Source organism: Hippocampus bargibanti, linkage group LG20 (assembly GCF_051943395.1).
Source record: "Hippocampus bargibanti isolate YZ-2025 linkage group LG20, ASM5194339v1, whole genome shotgun sequence".
Taxonomy (NCBI): domain Eukaryota; kingdom Metazoa; phylum Chordata; class Actinopteri; order Syngnathiformes; family Syngnathidae; genus Hippocampus; species Hippocampus bargibanti.
The window spans coordinates 2486686-2506539 of NC_142753.1; the positions used below are offsets into that span (position 1 = coordinate 2486686).

The 19854-nt window shown below is 45.0% G+C and overlaps 1 protein-coding gene across 5 annotated transcripts in view; it reads left to right on the forward strand.

The window, feature by feature from the left end:
- Positions 1-19854, forward strand: part of vps50 (VPS50 EARP/GARPII complex subunit) — a 99261-nt gene that overhangs the window by 55266 nt on the left and 24141 nt on the right. For 4 of the 5 annotated variants that reach the window (XM_089023496.1, XM_089023498.1, XM_089023497.1 and 1 more), the window contains exons 13-20: positions 1887-2019; positions 9808-9899; positions 9970-10064; positions 13507-13605; positions 13908-13998; positions 14993-15178; positions 18033-18151; positions 19435-19541. In XM_089023496.1, the coding sequence (XP_088879622.1) occupies positions 1887-2019; positions 9808-9899; positions 9970-10064; positions 13507-13605; positions 13908-13998; positions 14993-15178; positions 18033-18151; positions 19435-19541 (922 nt within the window). The remainder of the gene's footprint in view (positions 1-1886; positions 2020-9807; positions 9900-9969; positions 10065-13506; positions 13606-13907; positions 13999-14992; positions 15179-18032; positions 18152-19434; positions 19542-19854) is intronic. The other variant, XM_089023501.1, reaches the window with a different exon arrangement.

The following is a 19854-nucleotide window of genomic DNA, read 5'->3' on the forward strand; positions in this document are numbered from 1 at the left end:
ATAGTCATTGCAGAATCGTATTGACCCGTCTGGCTTGGGAACCAACACGATCGGACTTGCCCAGGCACTTTGGGACTCCTCAATTACTCCAAGTTCCAGCATCTTCCGTATCTCCTCCTGAATAGCTGCCTTACGGGCCTCCGGCACCCGGTATGGACGTTGGTGGACTGTTTTTCCAGGTGTGGTGCGTATCTCGTGTTGCACCACGTCAGTGTGTCCAGGTATGGAGGAGAAGAAGGGGGAATTCACAAGCAACAAAGGTTTGAATAGTCTCTCTTCCAATACTTATCAAAATAAAGTCTCTCTTGATACTTAAATCCAAATAAAGTCTCTTCTGATACTTAAATCCAAATAAAGTCTCTTCTGAGGTAAAACTGAAGACGGAGTTCTTTTCCAAGAGTCTCTAGGCCTCACCCCTCTTGACGTCCTCCTCATGTAGCCTAGCCACCTTAGCGAGGTTCAAATCCAGTGTCTAGTCGTGTGGTCCCAACTGGCAATGAGTTCCACGCAGCAATCAACTTCTTCACAGAGCACAGCAATCGAGCTTGTCTTTCCCCAAGCTCCACACTTAGAGGCTCTCTGCCTTAAGAGCCTTGCTTGCCAATCAAGCCATGATCAGCTGCAGGTGTGTGGTTTTAATTGCTGCCTTCCACCAGATGGGGCCAAGACTCTCTCTGGGTGGAGCCATCTTAGGGGGATGTATTTGCCCTCCAGGACACAGCCTCTCGTGACATCACAACGTATTCCGTCTTTCTGCGACTGATCTTCATTCCTCTCCTTTCCAGGGCATATCTCCACATCTCTAGTTTCTCCGCCACCTGTTCCCCGTTCTCACTCCAGATAACAATGTCATCTACAAACATCATGGTCCAAGGAGATTCTTGTCTAACATCGTCTGTCAGCCTGTCCATCACCATAGCAAATAAGAAGGGGCTTAGAGCTGATCCCCGGTGGAGTCCCACCTCCATCTTGAATTCCTCCGTCACACCGACAGCACACCTCACAACTGTGTTACAGTAATGATACATGTCTTGCACCGCTCTGACATACTTTTCTGTCACTCCAGACCTCATGTAGTACCACAGCTCTTCTCTAGGCACCCTGTCGTACGCTTTCTCCAGATCTACAAAGACACAATGCAATTCCTTCTGACCTTCTCTGTACTTCTCTATTAGCATTCTTAAAGCAAACACTGCATCTGTTGTACTCTTTTTTTTTGCAGCAAGCCATACTGCTGCTCATAAATGTTCACTTCTGCTCTTAGTCTAGACCTCTCGACCTTTACCTGTCATTGTTCCTACATTCAGAGTTCCTACTCTTAGTTCTATACTCTTGGCGTCCCATTTCTCTCTTTTCCTCCGGGCACACCTCCCTCCTCTCCTTCTTCGACCAACAGTAGTCATTTTTCCACTGGTACCCTGAAGGTCAACAGTCCCAATGGCGGCCCCAATTGTTAACCTGGGCCTCGACTGATGCGGTATGGGATTCAGAGGTTTGATTCGCATATTTGTTTTGGCAATTTTTTTACATCGGATGCCCTTCCTGACACAACCCTCTGTATTTATCCGGGCTTGGGACCGGCACAATAAGACACTGGCTTGTTCCCCCTTGTGGCTACATTCTGCAATACAATACATATTGATTCATATCACTTTATCAGAATCATAAAACATTTTATAGTCACACAATGGGGAAATTTGAAACCGTAACAAAGCGCTTAACATGGACAGCTATCACACAAAGCTATCACAAAGATAGTAGAAAGCACCAGGGAGTAAAACTAAGATCAATTCATAATCATGCCTAGTTTGGCACTGTCAAAGTAGACTTTCCGCAATTCATACCACCAAAAGTCATCAGCGACTGCATTGCCGCTATGTTTGCAGCACATCACCTTGGACAGCTATATCCCGTGTCTGACAGACCTCTGCAAGGCATTATGGGAAGTGATGCTCAGCTACCACCGCACGATGCAGTGGCATGAGGACCACGACAAGCCAGCCACCACGCCTACTCCAGGTACACCACGATGTCCATCCGCCATATGTTTATTTTTTACATTCAGCATTTTGAATTCGTGAATTGCTCAACATTCCCAAAACTGGACCTGATCACTATCAGCGTAGTCCCGGCAGGAGATTGACATGCATACTGTACATTTAGGAGATCTCCACTCACATTGGCTGCTGTAAAGTGGACTCTTAAGACAACTTGGCACCCTCCAAGTCCTTTGGATATTTCATTAAATGCCAACTTCCTCGTGAAGGAAAGGACGTGCGCCTCATTTCTTGCCAAGAGTGCCATCAATCATATCTACGGTTGATTGGCTTTAACCTCTATGTAAAGGTGTCCCTGCGGTAGCTTTTTTCTTGCATTACAGGCTCTGCGAGTATGCGAGTGGCCCCTCGCCGCAGTGATTTACTGTGCATGGACCGTCTTATTTGTTCGACAGGATTTTGAGATGACTTTGACCTCCAGCTCACACTAGAGCAGTGCTTCTTAACTCATTCACTGCCAGACAATGTGCAAAAATGTGTCCACTCCAGGCCAGGGTTTTTGTCATTTTCACTCAAATTCTTTTTTTTTTCATTGAATGAGTTGCAGTGAATGAGTGAATGAAAAAAAAGGTTTTCCATATACAGTGAGACCTCAATTTACGAACTTAATTGGTTCCCAGACAGAGTGTGTAAGGCGAAAAGTGTGTATCACAAAAACATTTTTCCCATAGGAAACCATTAAAATGGAAATAATCCGTTCCCGGGTTTCCATAAAATATAGTTTTTAACTAAATAAGCCTCAAAACTACACACAACATACCTTATTCAACTCCAAAAGACCTCAGTTTCCTGAGGAGGAAGAGGCGACTCTGTCCCTTTTTGATTAGGGCATCCGTGTTTGTTGTCCAGTCCAGTTTATTGTTGAGAGTAACACCCAGGTACTTGTAGGAGGTCACCCTCTCAATGTCCGAACCCTGGATGTTCAATGGTGCAGGAGAGGATTGTTTCCTGCAGAAGTCCACCACCAGCTCCTTGGTTTTGCCGGTGTTGATCTGGAGGTGATTCTGCTGGCACCAGTCCACAAAGTCCTTTGTCAGTCCCCTGTACTCCCTATCGTCTCCCTCTGTAATGAGGCCGACAATAGCTGAGTCGTCAGAGAACTTCTGAAGGTGGCAGGTTGGGGTGTTGTAGTTGAAGTCCGAGGTGTAGAGGGTGAAGAGGAATGGAGCCAGGACTGTTCCCTGCGGCGCTCCGGTGCTGCAGAGAAGCCTGTCCGACTCACAGTTCTTTACCCTCACGTACTGTGGCCTGTTTGTGAGGTAGTCTGTAATCCAGGATGTGAGGTGATGGTCGACTCCGGCATGCTGCAGCTTGTCCCCCAGTAGACTTGGCTGGATGGTGTTGAAGGCACTGGAGAAATCGAAGAATGTGATCCTCACCGTGCTCCCAGCATTCTCCAGGTGCAGCAACGCCGTATGGAGGAGGTAGATGATGGCATCCTCCACACCGATGCTGGGCTGGTAGGCAAACTGCAGCGGGTCCAGCGATGAGCTTGCCAGCGGTCGCAGGTGGGCGAGGACGAGTCTCTCCAGCGTCTTCATCAGGTGAGACGTCAGCGCCACCGGTCTGTAGCTGTTGAGCTCTTTGGGGTTGGCAATCTTGGGCACTGGGACCAGGCATGACGTTTTCCACAGCTGTGGAACTCTGCCCAGCTTCAGGCTCAGGTTGAACAAGTGCTGGACAATGTCACACAGCTGGTCGGAGCAGGTCTTGAGGAGTCGGGAACTGATGTCATCCGGACCTGCTGCCTTCCTCACCTGCATCCTCCTCAGTTGGTTCCTCACCTGCGCAGTTGTGACAGACAGGCAGGAACCAGGAGGCAGAGTGGCGGCTGAGGGTGTGGCAACGGTTGGGAGGGCAGATGTTGGTTGTGGAAAGCTGGTCGTGAGAGGGGGCAGGGAGGGTAAGGCCACAGTGAGAGTTGGTGCAGGTGCAGCTACAGGTGAAGTTGACGGTGGGCCGGGGGCGGCTGGCGTCTTGTCAAACCGATTGAAAAAGCGGTTGAGTTCATCTGCCCAGTCCTTGTCTTTTTCGTTCAATGTCACTGGGCTTTTGTGGCCTGAGATGTTTTTCAGGCCCTTCCAGACACCAGCGACATTGCTGGCTTGCAGCTGCTCCTCCATTTTCATCCTGTAGGCCTTCTTCCCCTCTCTGATCTTCCTCCTCAGTTGGATCTGCACGGCCTTCAGTTCCTCTCTGTTGCCCGACACAAAAGCCCTTTTCTTCTCCTTCAGGAGGACTTTTATGTCGGGATTAATCCATGGTTTGTTGTTGGCAAAACACCGCACAGTCCTGGTGGGTACGGTGTTTTGTTCACAAAAGTTAATGTAGTCTGTGATGGTGTTGGTGAGTGAGTCAATGTCTTCCCCATGAATCTCAGTAAAGAGCTCCCACCTGGTTGAATCAAAACAGTCCCGCAGAGCTTCTTCAGCTTCTGTGGACCATCTTTTGATTGTGCGGGTCACAGCTGGTTTCCTCTGGACAAGGGGTTTGTACACAGGCTGGAGATAAACCATATTGTGGTCTGCTCTTCCGAGAGGGGGGAGGGGGGAGGGTTTGTATGCATCCTTGGCGTTTGAATAAAATAGGTCCAATATGTTATTGTCTCTGGTGGCACAAGTTACATACTGTGTGAATGTTGGGAGGGAGAATTTCAGGGAAATGTGATTGAAGTCCCCAGAGATAATAAACAAGGCGTTGGGGGACTGGGTTTGCAGCTTGTTTACAACAGATATGAGGGCATCGGAGGCAGCGCCGCCATTTGCCGTAGGGGGAATGTACGTCGTCACGGCTATGACGTGTGAGAATTCCCGTGGCAGGTAATGCGGCCGGAGGCTAACGGCTAGCAGCTCGATGTCCCGAGTGCAAAGTTTTTCCTTCACCGTGATGTGCCCAGGATTGCACCATTTGTCATTCACAAATACAGCAATCCCCCCTCCTTTCTGCTTACCGCTGCCTTCATTTCTGTCCGCTCGTACGAGTTGGAAGCCCTCCAACTCTGCGTGGGCGTCCGGAGTGATTGCCGAAAGCCATGTCTCCGTGACGAGTAGCAAGCTGGCTTCCCGGTACTCCCTCTGATGTCGCGTTAGTGCCGCCAGCTCGTCCATTTTATTTGGGAGCGATCTCACGTTCCCCATGATGACGGACGGGAGAAGCCCGCCACGCTAGTAGCTGGTCTCGACTGTAAACAATGAGATTCCGCGTGCGCGTGGATTCCCCGTTCACAGGAGCGATGAAAAAGTAAAAAATAACGGCGATGAGCAAAAGAAAAGATGCCCATCTCCTCTCCGTAGGTTTATGGAACGAGATTAGGCAAAACAAAAACGGAAAAGTAAAGAAGTGAAAAAGTAGACAAGAAAGGGAAAGAGCTGCTGTGGAGGCAGCCACACAGGGGGGCGCCATCTTGAATTATTCTATGTATAATAAATGTGCTATTGTATTGTAATGAAAGAAATACACTGCATTGTATCATAAAGTCACAAAGAGAGGCACATTACACGAGGACTATAATTAAAGAAATAAACTGTGCTGTAAAATAAAGTTTTATTTCTTTACCCTCACGTACTGTGGCCTGTTTGTGAGGTAGTCTGTAATCCAGGATGTGAGGTGATGGTCGACTCCGCATGCTGCAGCTTGTCCCCCAGTAGACTTGGCTGGATGGTGTTGAAGGCACTGGAGAAATCGAAGAATGTGATCCTCACCGTGCTCCCAGCATTCTCCAGGTGCAGCAACGCCGTATGGAGGAGGTAGATGATGGCATCCTCCACACCGATGCTGGGCTGGTAGGCAAACTGCAGCGGGTCCAGCGATGAGCTTGCCAGCGGTCGCAGGTGGGCGAGGACGAGTCTCTCCAGCGTCTTCATCAGGTGAGACGTCAGCGCCACCGGTCTGTAGCTGTTGAGCTCTTTGGGGTTGGCAATCTTGGGCACTGGGACCAGGCATGACGTTTTCCACAGCTGTGGAACTCTGCCCAGCTTCAGGCTCAGGTTGAACAAGTGCTGGACAATGTCACACAGCTGGTCGGAGCAGGTCTTGAGGAGTCGGGAACTGATGTCATCCGGACCTGCTGCCTTCCTCACCTGCATCCTCCTCAGTTGGTTCCTCACCTGCGCAGTTGTGACAGACAGGCAGGAACCAGGAGGCAGAGTGGCGGCTGAGGGTGTGGCAACGGTTGGGAGGGCAGATGTTGGTTGTGGAAAGCTGGTCGTGAGAGGGGGCAGGGAGGGTAAGGCCACAGTGAGAGTTGGTGCAGGTGCAGCTACAGGTGAAGTTGACGGTGGGCCGGGGGCGGCTGGCGTCTTGTCAAACCGATTGAAAAAGCGGTTGAGTTCATCTGCCCAGTCCTTGTCTTTTTCGTTCAATGTCACTGGGCTTTTGTGGCCTGAGATGTTTTTCAGGCCCTTCCAGACACCAGCGACATTGCTGGCTTGCAGCTGCTCCTCCATTTTCATCCTGTAGGCCTTCTTCCCCTCTCTGATCTTCCTCCTCAGTTGGATCTGCACGGCCTTCAGTTCCTCTCTGTTGCCCGACACAAAAGCCCTTTTCTTCTCCTTCAGGAGGACTTTTATGTCGGGATTAATCCATGGTTTGTTGTTGGCAAAACACCGCACAGTCCTGGTGGGTACGGTGTTTTGTTCACAAAAGTTAATGTAGTCTGTGATGGTGTTGGTGAGTGAGTCAATGTCTTCCCCATGAATCTCAGTAAAGAGCTCCCACCTGGTTGAATCAAAACAGTCCCGCAGAGCTTCTTCAGCTTCTGTGGACCATCTTTTGATTGTGCGGGTCACAGCTGGTTTCCTCTGGACAAGGGGTTTGTACACAGGCTGGAGATAAACCATATTGTGGTCTGCTCTTCCGAGAGGGGGGAGGGGGGAGGGTTTGTATGCATCCTTGGCGTTTGAATAAAATAGGTCCAATATGTTATTGTCTCTGGTGGCACAAGTTACATACTGTGTGAATGTTGGGAGGGAGAATTTCAGGGAAATGTGATTGAAGTCCCCAGAGATAATAAACAAGGCGTTGGGGGACTGGGTTTGCAGCTTGTTTACAACAGATATGAGGGCATCGGAGGCAGCGCCGCCATTTGCCGTAGGGGGAATGTACGTCGTCACGGCTATGACGTGTGAGAATTCCCGTGGCAGGTAATGCGGCCGTATGTATAATAAATGTGCTATTGTATTGTAATGAAAGAAATACACTGCATTGTATCATAAAGTCACAAAGAGAGGCACATTACACGAGGACGATAATTAAAGAAATAAACTGTGCTGTAAAATAAAGTTTTATTTACCTTTTTGATGGTCGTTGATGGCTTATGGAAGGACAGTCACCTTCCATAAGGACTGTTGGTTACTTAACCTCTGGTGTGGCTTCTCTTCTTTTCTCATTTTTGCTGATTAAAAACCTCTTAATTTACACCTGTTGCTTTCTGACTTGTAAGGTCTTACGAAGCTGAGGCATCACATTATCGTTCATCATGTTGTCATAGCCAGTCTTTTCTGGATGGAACTGTTCGGTAAAAGCCTGCACATCATTCCACTTTGCCAACATTGCCTTCTCCTCCTCGCCCTCAGATGTTCTCGAACCATCCGTTACTGGCTTTAAAATCCTCAATAAGCGCCGAACTTCCAGGTTGGCGCATGGCGATATCAGCGTGAATTAGCCGTGCTTTCTAGATAAAATAGCTTTACTCACGCTGTCGCCGGATAGCTGCTTTTCTGAATCCAAATTACCAGAAGTTTTTCAACTTCTTCGATTGCCCGAGACCGTCGCTTTGAGAGCACGGAAAAACCTTTTGCAACAGACGCACCTTTGATGGCTTCTCTGTTCCGGAGAGCAATGGTTGACTTAGCATAGCCGTGCTCAGCCACTAAATCACACAAACGCACACCTCATTCGTGTTTTTCAATTACATCTCCTTCTTCTCAGTGACGGTGATTTTATTTTGTGTCTTCTTGGGCTGAACACGAGCCTGTGGTTTTTTTTCGGTCCCATCATTGTAAAATTATCAGCAAAAAGCTCCGGGTAGGTGATCGATCGATTCAATGAGAGGGTGTGTGGAAAGTAGTGCCGGCTGGAGCGCTGTTCGGTTGTGTGCTTCCGCCGAAGATCACTCCGCCAGCCGTGGTGGGTGTGTATTATGAAAATAGTGCTTATTATAAGGTTTAATTTTCATAAATTTGACGTTCTTAAGACGAAAGGTTTGTAAGATAAGTTGTTTGTAAGTTGAGGTCTCACTGTATAATATCAGTGTTGGAAATAACGTCTGCCCGGAGGCCCGGGGCGTACAACTTTTACGTTGGGCGTACATCTTTCAAAACGTGTCGGCCCGTGTGGCTGACAACTTCAAGAAAAAAAATAAATCAAATTAAACGTTTGTTTTATTCAATAAAGCAAAAGCTACAAGCAAACCGCTGCAAGCCACGTGAACGTCTCTTTCTAAGCGCCTTTCAAAACTCTCGTACACTTTACAGTCACGGTATAGTCCGAAGCACGAAACGGGCTTCTGTTTGGCTGCCGTGACGAACATTTGTTTGGCAATTTGCATACTCGTCACGGCAGCCAATCAGAAGCCTGTTTTGTGCTTCGGACTATACCGTGACTGTAAAGTGTACTTCAGAGTTTTGAAAGGCGCTTAGAAAGAGGAGTCCACGTGGCTTTTAGCAGACAACACAACGCAAACATTGCATTGTGCACCATGACGACAAACGACAACTGGTGCAAAATCTTCAGCAAGGGATATTTACCATAAAATAAGCAGGGCGGCATTTGTGGTAGGTACTTTCTCAATTCTCAAAAAAATCCTTTATACTTCGCAACAATGGTTTTTTTTGCGATTAGTCGTCTTATTGTGTTTCAAGTTGTGAAAAATAGGGCAGGCAACTTTTAGGAGTTGTCTGCCCTGGTGTCCGCTAACCTTTTGTCATGAGTTTCAGACATTGATAATATATAAATTAATAAAAGGAAATGGTGTCAGTGGCTGCTGACAGTAGTTGCGAGAACCTGTTGTGATTCAATATTACTTCACATCTAAGGCGCACCTCCGTATGAGGCGCTGGGTCATCTTGTGAAGGAAATCAAGACTTTTTGGTGCGCTTTATACCACGGAAAATACGGTATGAGACAAACTGGTTTAAATTTTTCTATACTCAAGAATGATAGACGACAACAATCCGATTTCACTGTATGGCGGCAAGGGTTTACTTGTGAATAATACATCAACGGATTTTACAGTGACCTGCTTTTTAGTAGCCTAATAGATTTTTTTAATTTATTGTGTGTGTGTGTGTATTGATCTGAAAAAACAACCTCAAAGGCTCTGTTGGTTTCCAGCAGGCTTTGACACAACCATACTCACTGATCTTTAGTCAACCGAGGTTTCCCCCGTTTCTTTTGTCCACACGTTTCTTTGCCTATCAGAAATGCCCTTGACAGAGCCATCCGCGGATCCCCCTCATCAATCACTATCGCTTCTCGCTGTATATCCTGAATGTACTCTGCCGATGTGAGGTGATGGGCAGAGTAAAGAATTTGGTTTCATTGCACCAACCTCACAACAAAAGACTCATCCACTGTTGAGCAGCACAAGGCGGGGAGAATTTAGCCATCTCTCCCCTCCATTTCTGATTGAGACATATCTTCAGTGATAGCGCAATTTTAAATTGTGACTCTGTTGCTCTTTGAAAGTTTCCACGAGTTCATTCAAGAACGCACAGGAAGAAATAGACATTTTCTTTTTTTTCATGTGCAGAGGATGCAATGGCGACAGAGTCTGATGAGATGGCGATCGACCACAGCTATGTCAAGAAGAAGCTGGATCATGGACTGACGCGGATCTGGCAGGTTCGCTTTCAGACGTTTACTGATTATTTCTGTCTTTACAAAATTGACAGTTTGGTGTCATTATCATCAGGATGTCCAGTTAAAGGTAAAAGCTTACATCCTGGGGACCGACATGTCCAATTTCAAATATGATGACTTCATCGTGGTCTTGGATGTCATCAGCAGGTATTGTTTCATGACAGCGAGCTGTTGTTTGTTGTAATTATTTGACTTTTATCACGCCTGCACCCCAGTGGAGGAACCAAGCATTCATTTGATTCCATCCCCACACCCTCTTAGAACGTTACTTGCCATTTGTAACGGCATTTCAGAGCTCACCTCAAAAGTACCGTATTTTCCGATGTATAAGGCGCACTGGAGTAGAAGGGGCACAACCAATGAATGGTGTATTTTCAAACTTTTTCCACATATGATGTGCACCGGACTAAAAGGCGCACCTTCAATGAAAAAAGCTTTCTAAATATAATATAAAATTATATCAAAGTTTTCCGAATATAAGGCACACCATGTTATAAAGCGCTACAGTAGAGGCTGTGGTTACGTGCTGCTTATTCTTCTACAGGGTTAAATGGAGTAGGTGGCTACTTACAGTAGTTGCCTGACTAACGGGTTTATTTTGATCGTTCGTCCCTGATTCATTGCTTCTATGGGCGTTGATGGCAGAGGATGGTTAAATCATCAGGAAGTCAGGTGTTGAACCAGGTGGTGAAGAAAGTTGGTTTAATCTTGAAGAGAGCGGAGAAATCGTGGTGTCGGCCAAGGAGGAGGCATGGAGAGGAGAGAGAGAGAGAGAGAGACGAACGCAATGGGAGAGCATTTATACGGCGCACAGTGTGTGACGCGATAGGATGTGACGTAATGTAGATGCGCCATCATGTAAAGGAAGGCAGGATATGACGTATCAGGAAGTCCAAAACGTAGAAAGCGATGTTTAAAGATGTTTATATAGCGAATTACCCAATATCCAATACGTATCGTAAATATGCATCAAATCATCTGTTCCTTTACTTCAGGGGGATGACAATTGTCAGGTCAAAACAAGTGTAATGTACATGTCACAATCATTATCTTAATAAATCCAACTTTTCTTCTGTGAAAAATCCAACGATACCAACTGGTGAATCTCTTAAGTAATTAATCACCAGCGAATCTAGTTACTTTTACCTTGCCAATTTCCATCCAATTCAAGATAAATCTTCCTGTCATTTAGCCTAATTTACTGACTATTTTATTTACTTTTTCCAATACAACTGTCATTTACGAGAGGTCAACACAGTGGAATGCGGTGGGGGCCCCAGAATTGTCTCTGGGTGTTTTAAACCCCTCTTTGAAGTTTTGTGCTGACAAAACCCTTGAAGAGGCATCGTAAATAACTTTGGCTTCTTCCAAATGGCCTAATCAAGCTGTAGACAGAACAAGGTTTAGCTCAATCTAACAAAACTAATCCTAATCCTATAATTTTATAAATGCACTCTTTGACTCTGTCATTTTATACAATTTCCATTTCATTTTGCATTCGCCCGAATCAGGATTTCAAAATTATTTGTCCCGATCGCAGACAAAAACATTGGAATCCTGACTTCAAGGTGTTCAATTCTCTTAGTGAAAACACTTTATCCAATCTAACAAAAATACTTTACTTTTGCCTTCAAATTCTCTCAAATTCGGCTTCTGTTTATTCATTTGTTTGTTGGCTTATTTATTTGTTCACTCTAATTTTGCCTGCCTATTTAATTCAAAGAGCTTTGGGGAAAAACAGTGTTATGTCATTCATGAAGACTTCAAGCTGGTATGGTTGGACAGGTTTCCCAATGAGACAGGATAGTTGACTGCATGGCACCTCCGTCGAGTCCTCTTGTAATGACAAGGCTCTTTCCCCAGGGCACATTCTCTTGTCCTGTGAAAGGAGAAAAGAGAACTGCGCGGCAGATTTCATGCAGTAAGGAACAATGTTTTTGCACAATACGTTTGTGAATGTTAACGCCACCGTTAACATTCATTTTATTTCCATTTATTTACCTATTCGCGAACGAATCAATTTGCCGATCCGAGAATGCGGCTGTGAATTTACCCCCACCCATTTATAGCAGAGAAGAACGAAGGGGGAGTGGGCTGGGCTGCCCGCTCCCTTCTCCCCCCTTTTGTTACAGCGAATATCACCCCCAAGGCACCCAGCTGTCAACGTATACGCTCAAACAACGCGCGTACATACACAAACACAAAAGCACACATAGACTTACATATACATAGAAACACACAAAGACACACACAAAGACGGCTCCTCCAAACGCCCCCCCCCCTCTCTGCCCCCACGGACTGTCCCCTGGAAACCCCGTGGCACTGCATCGCTAGCAAAGCTGACCACGCGCTAGTGTTGGTGAATGCATTAATGTTACGGTAATCCACGATCTATTGCAGCTGCAATTAAACAAAAAAAGAACACATAAATCGTCTGGCTCCAAATTAATAAATCGATTTTTCGCCAGCCCTCGCGCCCGAATTTCCAGGACTTCATCCCTTCTGAAGAATCTCCTTCTGGAACTTTCACGGTCTTACAATACGTCCGCCAGCGGCGCGGCAGCAGACTGTCTCTCGACCCGAAATGGTGTCAATCAGTCACGTGCGAAAACTCCGCACATCGGCTCGAATTAGGATGGTCCGCCTTGACTCGATCGAAATTCGTATTAATAGCCAAAGATACACAGATTAACCGTAAATAGAATTACTTTTGGCCGAAAGAATTCCACAAGACATTCACTCAACATAGCTGCATGCTAGCGATGAAACTCACCCGTGAATCAATCCTGAGAGACGGACACCAGAAGAGAGGGGCTACCCACTCGAACACTCTCGAAGGAAAAAGAGAGACAGGCCCACTCCTTCCCCCCTTCCGAAGCCATCAGCTAGGACCCGGAGTCTTTCACGGCACCAATAATAATGGGTTTATTTTGATCGTTCGTCCCTGGTTCATTGCTTCTACGGGCGTTGTTGGCAGAGGATGGTTAAATCATCAGGAAGCCAGGTGTTGAACAGAAAGTTGGTATAATCTTGAAGAGAGCGGAGACATCGTGGTGTCGGCCAAGGAGGAGGCATGGAGAGGAGAGAGAGAGACGAACGCAATGGGAGAGCATTTATACGGCGCAGAGTGTGTGACACGATAGGATGTGACGTAATGTAGATGCAACATCATGTAAAGGAAGGCAGGATATGACGTATCAGGAAGTCCAAAACGTAGAAAGCGATGTTTTAAGATGTTTGTATAGCGAATTACCCCAACACTGACAGAGACCTTTTGTGGCTCTATATTACTTTTCATATAAGGCACACCTGCGTATAAGGTGCAAGGTTATCTTTTGAAGACAATCAAGGCTTTTGGGTGCGCCTTATACACCAGAAAATACGATAGTTTCAAAACATACCTACCTAGTCTTGTCAGACCCTGATCGCATTTTTCTGCAACCTTGATGGTGCATCGACATGATCAAAAAAATTATCATTCCATCTAGGAGCTCATCAATGGCAGGCTCCCCAGCCCCCCACCACCACATTTTCAAATTCATTTCAAAGCTCATGCATGCTCATTTAAGCTTCTGCATTCCCTCCCTAGGCTGATGCAGGTTGGTGAGGAGTTCTGTAGCAGTAAATCGGAGGTCCTGCAAGAGTCCATCAAACGGCAGAGTGTCAACTACTTTAAAAACTATCACAGGTAGGATCGTGGTAACTGCAAGGATAAACAATACCGCAGGGATGAACCCCAATGTGTATTTTGCGGGAGACAACAATTGATATTTGCTTTTGGTAAATCTGTATTTTTTTTCCTTTTCGTTCCACTTTTTGCACAGCCGTGACTGTAAAGCGACTTGAGATAATTTGAAAATATGATCACTTTTTTAAAATTTGCGCTCTAGTCAAGGCAATATCTATTTGGACTGTGTAGGCTGTTGAAATGTTTTGAACAAAAAGCCGTGACTCATTCCCTTTATTCGACTTTCTTCTACAATTTGTCAGGGCACGGCTGGAGGAGCTGCGTATGTTTCTGGAGAATGAAACATGGGAACTTTGCCCCGTCAAATCCAACTTCAATGTCTCCCAGCTCCACGTGAGTTTAACTCTTTGCTTGTTGTCTCTTGTAGACGACAAATGGTGCTCGGTTTTAAAGGAAAAAATAAAACCGGTGCCATACGCACAGGTTATTCGGCAGAATTACAATCGAGGAATTTGTGATTGTTTATGTATCGGAAACAGAAAGACGAGACAATCTGTAACATTCGTTCGGTGTGGCTTTTTCAAACGTAATTTTAAGTTTGGATTTTTCTCAATGCTTCAAAACTTCATCTACCGTATATTCCAGTGTATAAGGCGCACCCAAAACCTTTGATTTTCTTCAAAATGAAAATACACCATTCTTTGGGGGTGTACTTTCTACTCCAGTGCGCCTTATATTCCGGAAAATACGATAATAATGAGCCTCATAAGGTCTGGTAACGACTGTCAGAACCCGCCGACTCTATTTCCCCCTATAGAAGAAGTCGTGTCTAACCTCAGCCTCTACTGTAGCGCCTTATAATGTGCCTTATAATGTGCTTATAATGTGCCTTATAATGTGCCTTATAATGTGGTGTGCCTTATATTTGGAAAACTGATCTATTTATATATTACCATATTTTCCGTAATATATGGTGCACCTTCAACGAATTACATATTTAAAAAGCTTTTACAAACATAAGGCACACTGCATTATAAGGGGCACCTTCAACGAATGACATGTTTTAAAACGTTTTCCATATATAAGGCGCACCGGATAAGGTGCATGGTCAGCTTTTGATTTTTTTTCCTTATAGGTGCGCCTTATAGTGCCGGAAATATTGTATATTTGGCAAACTTTTCTCATTCATTGAATGTACGCCTTATAGTCCTATGCATCTTATGCATCTTATATGGAACATACATATGTTCCATATAAGGAATACATATGGAAAAGTTTGATAATACACCATTCATTAAGGTTGCGCCTCATACTCCTGTGCGCCTTATACAACAGAAAATATACATTTTTTTCTCTATCCATCTCACCCCTTCCATCAATCAACCAGGAATTTAAGTTCATGGACCAGTGTCGCTCGCCTCCGCTTTCCCCAAGCCGACAGGGTGCGCCTTCCGCCATCCAAATCCAAGAGCAACTGTGTCTGTTCCAGCAATACCTGCAAGACGGAAACCCGTTTGAGATGCACATTGAGCAAAAAGAGGAAGAGACAGAAGATGTGATGGCATCCAATGGGGTGAGAGGCCAAAAGTGGCCCTTATATACGTATTTGAATAAATCCCTCTTGGCTATAATCGAAACAGAAAATGATTTCCCGGTATATTATTGTCACGTGATTGTTTTTTTCGGTACAGTATATACAGGAGATAGACATTTGTTGACAGCGTCAGCCCTCTGATTGACTCAAGTCATTATCGGTGCGACGACGATGACTAATGAATGAGATACTCCGCTGCGTTTATAAAGAGACAAGTTGATTAATTGTCACACAGTCACCGCGGGGGCTTCTTGAATTTTTAAATGACGCGTGTTTTCAGTTACTTTGTATTCTGTCCATAGCCAACGCGTTTCTGCTTTGCTGGCCAAGAAACTCTTGAGATAGGAGTGACGTAAACTTGATTGTCAACGTCATGTGGATATGTCCTCCCATTTCCATGATGAGGACACCAAAGACGCCTTGGTCATATTGGCAGTTGTCCTTCAGTGTACGACACGTTCAAAAGTGATTGCGATACAAAAGAACCCGGCAAATACTTGGAGTGATTGGTTCTTTGTATGCTCTGAGAGCATAAAAAGAACCAATTCTCTTAGGCTGAGAGAGAGCAATGCTCTCTCTCAGCCTAAGAGGAGTTGGCCTCAACCATATATCACACTAATAGAGGCGCACAAGTCCAGCGCACGCAATTTTCTACCGTCTCCTTTAAAAAAAAACAACAACAACGTTTTTTTACGTCAAGGCCCATTTGTGAATGAAACCATTTTTCTCTTTCTATTACATTGGTTATTTTTAAATACCTATATTATCCATTTTAAAGCCACAAAAAAAGAATATATTACCGTATTTTCTACACTAAAAGTCACCCCTAAAAGAAAAGATTTTTGCAAAAGCTGCACCTTATGTATGGAAAAGGTTTTTAAATATGTCATTTGTTGAAGGTGTGGCTTATATTCCAGAAAATATGATAAACTATTTCTGGTAAACTGTGACCACATTACGTCTGTGTAAGCTCTCAGTCGTACAGGAGTGGTCCATCGATGAGAAGGTTTCTTCAGCCGTCATCTGTACAAAAGTTAAGGTTTCGCTTTTTTTCGCACTTTGCAAGACGAAGTGCAAAAAAAGAGTACGACAGATGCAATGTTTGCTATAAGAATGCTGATAGAGAAGTACAGAGAAGGTCAGAAGGAATTGCATTGTGTCTTTCTAGATCTGGAGAAAGCGTATGACAGGGTGCCCAGAGAAGAGCTGTGGCATTGCATGAGGAAGTCTGGAGTGACGGAAAAGTATGTTAGAGCGGTACAAGAGATGTATCATGACTGTAAGACAGTTGTGAGGTGTGCTGTCGATATGACTGAGGAATTCAAGGTGGAGGTGGGACTCCACCAGGGGTCAGCTCTGAGCCCCTTCTTGTTTGCTATGGTGATGGACAGGCTGACAGACGATATTAGACAAGAATCTCCTTGGACCATGATGTTTGCAGATTACATTGTGATCTGTAGCGAGAACAGGGAACAGGTGGCGGAGAAACTAGAGCTGTGGAGATATGCCCTGGAAAGGAGAGGAATGAAGATCAGTCGCAGCAAGACGGAATATATGTGTGTGAATGAGAGGGATCCAAGAGCAAGAGTGATGCTACAGAGAGAAGAGATAAACAAGGTGGAGGATTTTAAGTACTTGGGGTCAACTGTGCAGAGCAATGGAGAGTGTGGAAAAGAGGTGAAGAAGCGTGTCCAGGCAGGCTGGAGCGGCTGGAGAAAAATGTCAGGTGTGATGTGTGATAGAAGGATTTCAGCTAGGATGAAAGGAAAAGTGTACAAAACCGTGGTGAGACCAGCCACGATGTTTGGACTGGAGACAGTGCCACTGAATAAAAGACAGGAAGCAGAGCTGGAGGTAGCAGAGCTGAAGATGTTGAGGTTTTCTTTGGGAGTGACCAGGTTGGATAGGATCAGGAATGAGTACATTAGAGGGACAACTCATATTAGAGGCTTTAGATAGAAAGTCAGAGAGGCCAGACTGAGATGGTTTGGACATGTCCAGAGGAGAGAGAGTGACTATATCGGGAGAAGGATGCTGAGTCTTGAACTGCCAGGCAGGAGACCGAGAGGAAGACCGAAGAGGTGGTTTATGGATGTGGTCAAAGAGGACATGAATGTAGCTGGTGTGAGAGAAGAGGATGCACAAAACCGGGATAGATGGAGGACATTGATTCGCTGTGGCGACCCCTGAGGGGAAAAGCCGAAAGGAAAAGAAGTTCTCAAATGGATAGAAGCTTCTCGTTTTTGCAGTCGTACGAGTTGTAATAAGTCAGTACCGTATTTTCCGGTGTATAAGCCTTGATTTTCTTCAAAAGATGTCCCTGCGCCTTATATGCAGGTGCACCTTCTATGTAAAGTAATACTGAGCCACCACAGCCACTGACTCCATTTTCCCCCTGTAGAAGAAGTGGTGCATCACCCCAACCTCTATTGTAGCACCTTATAACGCGGCGGGCCTTATATTTGAAAACATTTATCTGTTTCTATATTATATATTTGAAAAACGTTTTTCATTTATTGAATGTGCGCCTAATAGCCCGGTATGCCTTACATATGGAAAAAGTTTGAAAATATGCCAGTCATTGGGGGTGCGCCATATACTCCGGTGTTCCCTATACACTGGAAAATACTGTATTTTTTTGTTTCATCCCTTTTACTATCAGTGAATACCTTGAAAATCTCATTTTTATTGACTGACAATATGCTCATTAATATCAAATGTGGTTCAACATGACAAGTCTTAAAAGTGCTCCTTTTTCCCCCCTCTCACACCGATCCTTCTTTTTTTTTCTTATTCTTTTTTTTGCAACCCATTCTTTTTGCTCTTTTCAAAGTACGAGTCGGACGAGATGGAGAAGAGCACTTATCACGATTATGACAGCGACAGTGATGTCCCCGAGGAGCTCAAGCAGGACTACGTTGACGAGCAGACGGGTGATGTCCCTCTCAAGAGGTCAGTTGCACAAAGGAAGCAAAACGGGTGGGGACTTCACAATAGGTTCATGTGTTATCCTTTCCAGTGCCTTATATTTTTTTTACATTCAAAAAAAATAACATGATCAAACTTGCCCATGACTACAACGAGGGTAAGTGGTTTAGAAGATGGATATATTTGTTATTTGAAGTCTACAAGTCACCCACCACTTTTAAAAATTTATTTTCTCATTTTTTTGACTCATTCACTACCAGACGATGTGCAAAAATGTGTCCACTCCAGTGCCAGGGTTTTTGTCATTTTGACTCAAATTGCAGGACACAGAATATTGAGTTTTAGGACTACATAAGCATTCAGTGCACCATAAGAAACTTTAGACTCTCTTATTTCATCGGAAAAAAAGAGTTAATCCCTAAGTTATATGGGTCTGAAGTTATCTGAGCTTGAAATGGGGCGGATGTACAAAATACAATACGTACATATTGATTTATATAGCAGCTTAAGCTATAACAGAACGCTAACATAGACCAAAGGCAAATATTGTCCCCTCATGGAGGGGAAAAACATTGAAAGAGGTCTGACCAGCGCTTTATCCGAAACCTTAGACTCTCTTCTTTCAAAAAACTTTATTTCGAGTTTACTTGGTTGATTGATCTGATCTTGAATGATCTGCATTGAAAGTGGGAGCGGCGGTACAAAAGGTAAATGCTGCCCCCTTGTGGAAGGGAAAAAGAACATTGCCAGAGGTCTGACCAGTGCTTTATCGGCACTCCTCCCGCAAGAAAATCCAAAACCCAAACAAATTCGGGAATTGTGCTCCACGTCAAGCATGTCAATTCCAGAATAAATTCGGGAATGGCAGTCAATGAGTTAATGACAGCGTTACGTATGTGCTCTGGATTGAATCGTGTTCTTTTATAGGTCGGATACTGGCCCTTTTGCCCAGACGCTCACCATCACATAACCCCTTGCAATTTCCATCGCGTGAATTGGCCTCAAGCTCCTAAAATGCTAATATCCCATTCTTTTTAAGCAGGACGAGATAATGGCTCATGATGAACCGGGTCGCGTGGTCACATCCACTAATTAAATGCCCTACGTCATGATTGCCCGCTTAATGTCGCTCAATGACAGATGTCAGGGGTCCGGTTCATCCTGCTCCCCGCTGCGGTGGCCTCACCCTTCTTTCTCACCGGCATTGAATAATGGGTACTGATGGATCAATTAGAACAATTTCCACCCCCTTGCTGAGGTTGTTGTCCCAGTTCTTTTGTCCACCTCACATCTCCTTTCTGTCACAGCGTGTCCCGCGAGACCATACGAAGCAAGAAGAGGTCAGATTATAACCTGAATAAAACTAATGCCCCCATCCTGACCAACACCACTCTCAATGTCATCCGGCTTGTCGGTGAGTCCCTTTTGTGCATTCGTACACATGCCGATACCCTTTGCTCTTTCTTAGCTATGACCTTTCATCCTGGAATATTATTTCAGAATCAAAATCATCATCATTGGCCGAGTATGTAGAACACACAGGGAATTTGTCTCCGAACATGCTGCACTAGTATCATCATAAAAGAATTGCAATGAGGCACTATACACTAATATTTGGGTTACTGTTTCGAGCACAGGTGTCAAAGTCCAGACCCAGGGACCAAATCCGGCCCACCACATTATTTTATTCAGCCCGCGAAAGCAGATCTAACTTGTGAAATTCCATG